General features: G+C 54.3%; 1 protein-coding gene across 1 annotated transcript in view; it reads left to right on the forward strand.

Annotated features, from left to right (window-relative positions):
• The window catches only part of LOC113490968 (natural resistance-associated macrophage protein 2-like), an 11019-nt gene that overhangs the window by 3816 nt on the left and 2270 nt on the right, over window positions 1–4933 (forward strand). Inside the window, exon 7 of the mRNA XM_026867583.1 lies at window positions 1699–1752. Within this exon, the coding sequence (XP_026723384.1) occupies window positions 1699–1752 (54 nt within the window). The remainder of the gene's footprint in view (window positions 1–1698; window positions 1753–4933) is intronic.

Consider the following 4933-nt stretch of genomic DNA (forward strand, 5'->3'; position numbering starts at 1 on the left):
TGGCGCTGGAAGAGGCAAAGGAGAAGAGTTAGAGCTGGGAACAGCCTAAATTGAGGGGGGTTTAACGAGTTGAGCGGGGTTTAACAAAGCTCGAGCGGAGCTCCCCCGCTCCCCAGCATGTTTCCACATGCAAAATCCAAAGTTTTGGGGTTTCTGGCTTTCCCGTGCTTGGGCAGGCAGGTGACATCAACCCGTATTTGAGCTCTTCTGCGATCTGGTGGGGGGGGTAACGGCGCTGCCTAATTAAGAACTTAATTAAGGCACAGGGAGCACCCTGGGAACCGGCGGCCGCTGAGGACGAGGAGAGGGCGATGCTGCGCTCAAGCCCAGCCCAGGCGGCCGCTCCGCTGGGTGTCAACCCGTGCCACGCCTTCTTTAATTAGCGGTTCATTAGGGGTTAATTATTAAGCAACGGAACTTGATGCTGCGCAAATCTCACTTCCATTTATCAGTAAATCGATTCACTGTCCAGGGCCCACGCACAGCGATTACGTTCCCTCCCCCCCTGTTAGTTTAAATTAATTTCTTTCTCAATTTGAATTAAATCTGGGGTGTAGACAAGCCTTAATTAGCACTAACTGATTACCACAGGTTGGTTAATTAAGAGAAGAGGTCGCGGCAGGGTCTCCCGGCTGCTTGCAGAGGTGAAAGCAGCCAGTGAGCACCCCCCGGGCGCTGCCCATCGAGGGTTTAACAGAGCCAGACTTACCCCCAGCGTTCCTCACCGGGCGGAAATGAACCCTAAAGGGTTTTCCTGCTCCCACAGCATCACGGCAGGCTTAAAATGAATAAAATCGGGATAAAGTACCCCAAAAGAGAGCAACAAGGCTCTGGCAGTGCCCGGCCGCTTCCTGTGGGAGCGGGAAGCTCGTGGGTCTTGGAGCAAGCCCTGGATTGAGAGCTGGGGGATGTGACGAGGCGGTGACTTCTGGTGCCACCAGCATTTTCCTCGGAGATTTTTAAACCATGAGAGAGAATTATTTAATCCTCTGAGCTCCCGTGTTATGAACCCACCGGGTTTAAATAAACAGGTCTAGGCCTACACTCGGGCTTAGCTGCAGCTAAAGGAAAGGCTCGGGAGAGTATAAAAATCACAGAATCTCAGAATCATCCGGGTTGGAAAAGCCCCTGAAGCTCCTCCAGCCCAAGCATGAACCTCGCCCTGACCCTTCCCAACTCCCCCAGATCCCTCAGCGCTGGCTCAGCCCGACTCTTCAACCCCCCCAGGGATGGGGACTCCCCCCTGCCCTGGGCAGCCCATTCCAACGCCCAACAGCCCCTTCTGCACAGAAATCCTTCCTCAGAGCCAGCCTGACCCTGCCCTGGGCAGCTTGAGGCCATTCCCTCGGGGCCTGGCGCTGGGGCCTTGGCTCCAGAGACTCACCCCCCCTCTCTGCCCCCTCCTGGCAGGGAGTTGCCGAGGGCCAGGAGGTCTCCCCTCAGCCTCCTCTTCTCCAGACTGAACCCCCCCAGTTCCCCCAGCCGCTCCCCAGCAGACCTGTGCTCCAGACCCTGCCCCAGCTCCGTTGCCCTTCTCTGGCCACGCTCGAGTCATTCAATGGCCTTTTTGGGGTGAGGGGCCCAGAACTGAACCCCCTCAGCGAGGGGCGGCCTCACCATCAAGATCCTGCTATCTCGAGCAGAGCCTGGCTCTGGGGTGCTGTGGTGTTTCTGATCTCTGGCCCTTCTCTCATTCAGACCTGGCTGTGTCTCATTGCCCTGGGCGTCTCCTTCCTGGCCTGCGGGAAAACGGTAAGCGTCACCCGGACACTGCTCACCGAGGAGTCGCCTTCTCACCCCGCTAAGTAGCCGCGGTGTCCCTACACAGGGAGTAGCCACCAGAGCCAGTGCGTGTCTGTGGGTTACTGTGTGAACAGAGACAGACGTATGTGCACTTTGCATGGGAAACACGCGTGTTCAAGGAAGAAAAATCCGATGTACATATTGGGAAGCGCGTTGCTGCTGAAATACTTAAACAGTTGGATGTTTTCTTTGCTGAGCGCCTCTAATCACGCTTGTAAGGATGAGCCTTGGGTCAGTCGTGAAACACAGGAGCTGCCTGTTTCCAGACACTAAACAGTTTTGAGGTGCAGAGGGCACAGGCTGCGCCGCGTGCTGATTCCTCCTCCCGCCTCACCTTTGCCTCCAGCCTCTTGGCTCTTTTTCCATTAATACTGGCAGACTCTTCCCCCCTTAATGTTTTAATCCGTGTAGCAGAAACACTGAAGCTCCAGGTAACTGTTGCTTCTGCACTGAACTGGAGAAAAATAAGCTGAGAAATTCAAAATGCACCTTTTGGGCGATGCTTGAAGGACGCTCCTGCCGCTGACACTAGGCCAGGTGTGACGCGGTGACACTACACCCGGAGTCTACCTCTGCGGGCAGGTGGCAGCTGGATTTGACTGGATTTGATTTTAATTTTTTTTCACTTGAAAATATTTCTAATTGAGAGCGGGGCTGGCTGCGATGTGCAGCTTCCCTGGGGCGGAATGACATAAGGGTGGGGAACCTCAGCATTAGTATTGGGGTTGGGTTTTGTTTGTTTGTTTTTTTTTTACCTCAGCATTAGTATTGGGGCTGGTTTTTGTTTTTTTTTTTTTACCTCAGCATTAGTATTGGGGTGTGATTTTTGGTGGTCAGCAAAGGAAACATGTTGCAATATTCCTGGTTATTTATGGTCTTTATTCCCTGTATGTGATCAGTGGAAACGCTCTTTGTAGTTCTCAACTCCCCCCTGTTCTGTGGCTCAGAATCTCACAGTGCAGAGGATGCCAACAGCCTCCTGCAGGGGGGTCATCGCTGTGACACAACTTCAGGTTTTGATTTGCCAATCCTGCTTGGCCCTGCTTCTCCTTCACTACAAAACCTTTCCCATCGCCCTTCTCGTTAGCATTTAATGAGGATCTTGGTTCTTTGTGGGAGAAGCCTTCACTCGGAAGGCGACCTAAGCCCCGTGGTAGGGAGTGACAAGAGAGGGAATGGGGGGAAATGGTACATTTTGCTTCTGCGGTTAGCAAAGGTTGTTTGTGGCTTCTCCCAGCGTGGGGTGAGCGTTGAGGTTACGTCCCGCGTGGTGGGGTGGGTTTAGGTGTCGTCATCATGAAAAGCGGGGCTCAGAAGCTCTAAACCAGGGGTTTATTTCGTGGGGTTTCCCTTCCCGGCCCAGCTGGACGCTGTGGCTGGCTGGCAGGGTTGGAGCCCAGCTCCACAAAGATTTTTTTTTAGGGACTGAAAAGCTTTTATGGATCTGAAAGACCGAGAGCGGGGGGATTTGGTGTGACACAACCAACCTCTGCCAGTCCTGGCCGGTGGGTGCCTGCAGCGAGGGCTCAGGACCAGGCTCTGCCGGTGCCAGGTTGGGCTTTGCCAGGCTCTGCTGCTCCCGCTGCTGCTGCTTTGCCCCCTTCCCCTCCAGAGCGGGGGTTTGTTTCGGAGAGTTTGGTCGTGAACAGGTCGGGCTCCAGCCCCCATCATTATCGAGGCTTTCTCAGGAAACTCATCGCCTTCCTCCGCGTTTCTCCTCTTCCCTCTAGTCCCAGGCAGGGAACTGCTCCCTGAAACAAACCCCCCGCAGCCTTCAAAGCCTCGGAGACGTTTGGGGGTTGTGTCGAACTGTGGTTTCTTTTCTGGTACGAACAAGCAGGAGCAGCAGGGTCCAGGGCCACGCACTCCCCATCGGAGCTCTCAGGAGCATTTTAGCCGCCACTGCCCGAGTTTTGGGGGGATTTCATGATGCCAGTGATCCAGCTCTTAGACATAAGTGACAAACCTCAAAACACGGCACGAAAACTCCATTTTAATTCTGGGCAGGATCGTTTAGGCTTTTTCCTGCTTTTTACCATACCAGCTGAACTTTCCTAGTTTCCCCCATCGAGCATGAAAACACAGTGGATTTCTAGTTTTCAAATTATTAATTCAGAAATTCCAGCGGGATTTAACTCCCGTATTGTAACATTTGCAGGTTTTATCCCTATTTCCACAAACAAAAAGCCCAGCGTGTGCTTTACAAGTGGGAATTGGGGGTTGTTGGACCGGAGGCGTATCTGTGGCCGCCCAGCCTCGGCCCAGGGGCTCTGTAATCTGTATCCATCCCTCTAATTTTCCTGGATTGGGGATTTTTTGATTTGGAAGTGTCAGAGGAGATTCTCCTGGCTGCTCTGCTGAAATAATAACTTTAAGACAGTAGCTCTGCGCCGGAGCCTCTGGATATGAAGTTCTCACTCTTGACTTCTGTTCCTCGTTAAACTAATTTTATATATATCCCCCCCCCCCGGTATCTGCCTTTGAACCAGTTTGTACAAACTACCTTTTCGATTAAAAGACAGATACTTTTTCAACTTGGCTTCTTGGGTCTGGTTATTTTTCTTTTTGGGGGGGGGGTTGCTCTGAATCCCTGATGCTACCCAGCTCTAACGGAGACCCCCGACAGCGCCGGTGCCCGCAGGCTGCCGGGACGAGCCCCCGGGGGGGGTGTGCGGCGCTTTCCCCGACCCCGCGGGGTCCAAACCCTCCAGTCTCCGTTTTTAGTTGCTCCTGGTTTCCCCGTGAGCTCCGCGGGGACCATCTCCACCACCGGGAGAGTGAAGGAGGAGGTTGTGCCTGCTGGGGTTTCTTTGGTGGGATCCAGGACACGGCGCCCGCATCCTGCCCTGCGCTTTAGCGGCTTCTGTCTGCTCCTCGGCCAAACTATCCGCTGCGCTGAAAAAAATAAAAATGTATTGATTTTGGGTGGGAGTGTTGGTCTGCTCGAGGGTGGGGAGGCTCTGCAGAGAGACCTGGGCAGGCTGGAGCGCTGGGCTGAGCCCAACTGGGGGAGTTTCACTGAGGGCAAATGCCGGGGGCTGCCCTTGGGCCACAACAACCCCCAGCAGGGCTACAGGCCTGGGGAGGAGTGGGTGGAGAGCTGCCGGTCAGAGAGGGACTGGGGGGGGGG

This window comes from Athene cunicularia, unplaced genomic scaffold (assembly GCF_003259725.1).
Source record: "Athene cunicularia isolate RWA unplaced genomic scaffold, athCun1 SCF_82, whole genome shotgun sequence".
NCBI classification, from domain to species: Eukaryota; Metazoa; Chordata; class Aves; order Strigiformes; family Strigidae; genus Athene; species Athene cunicularia.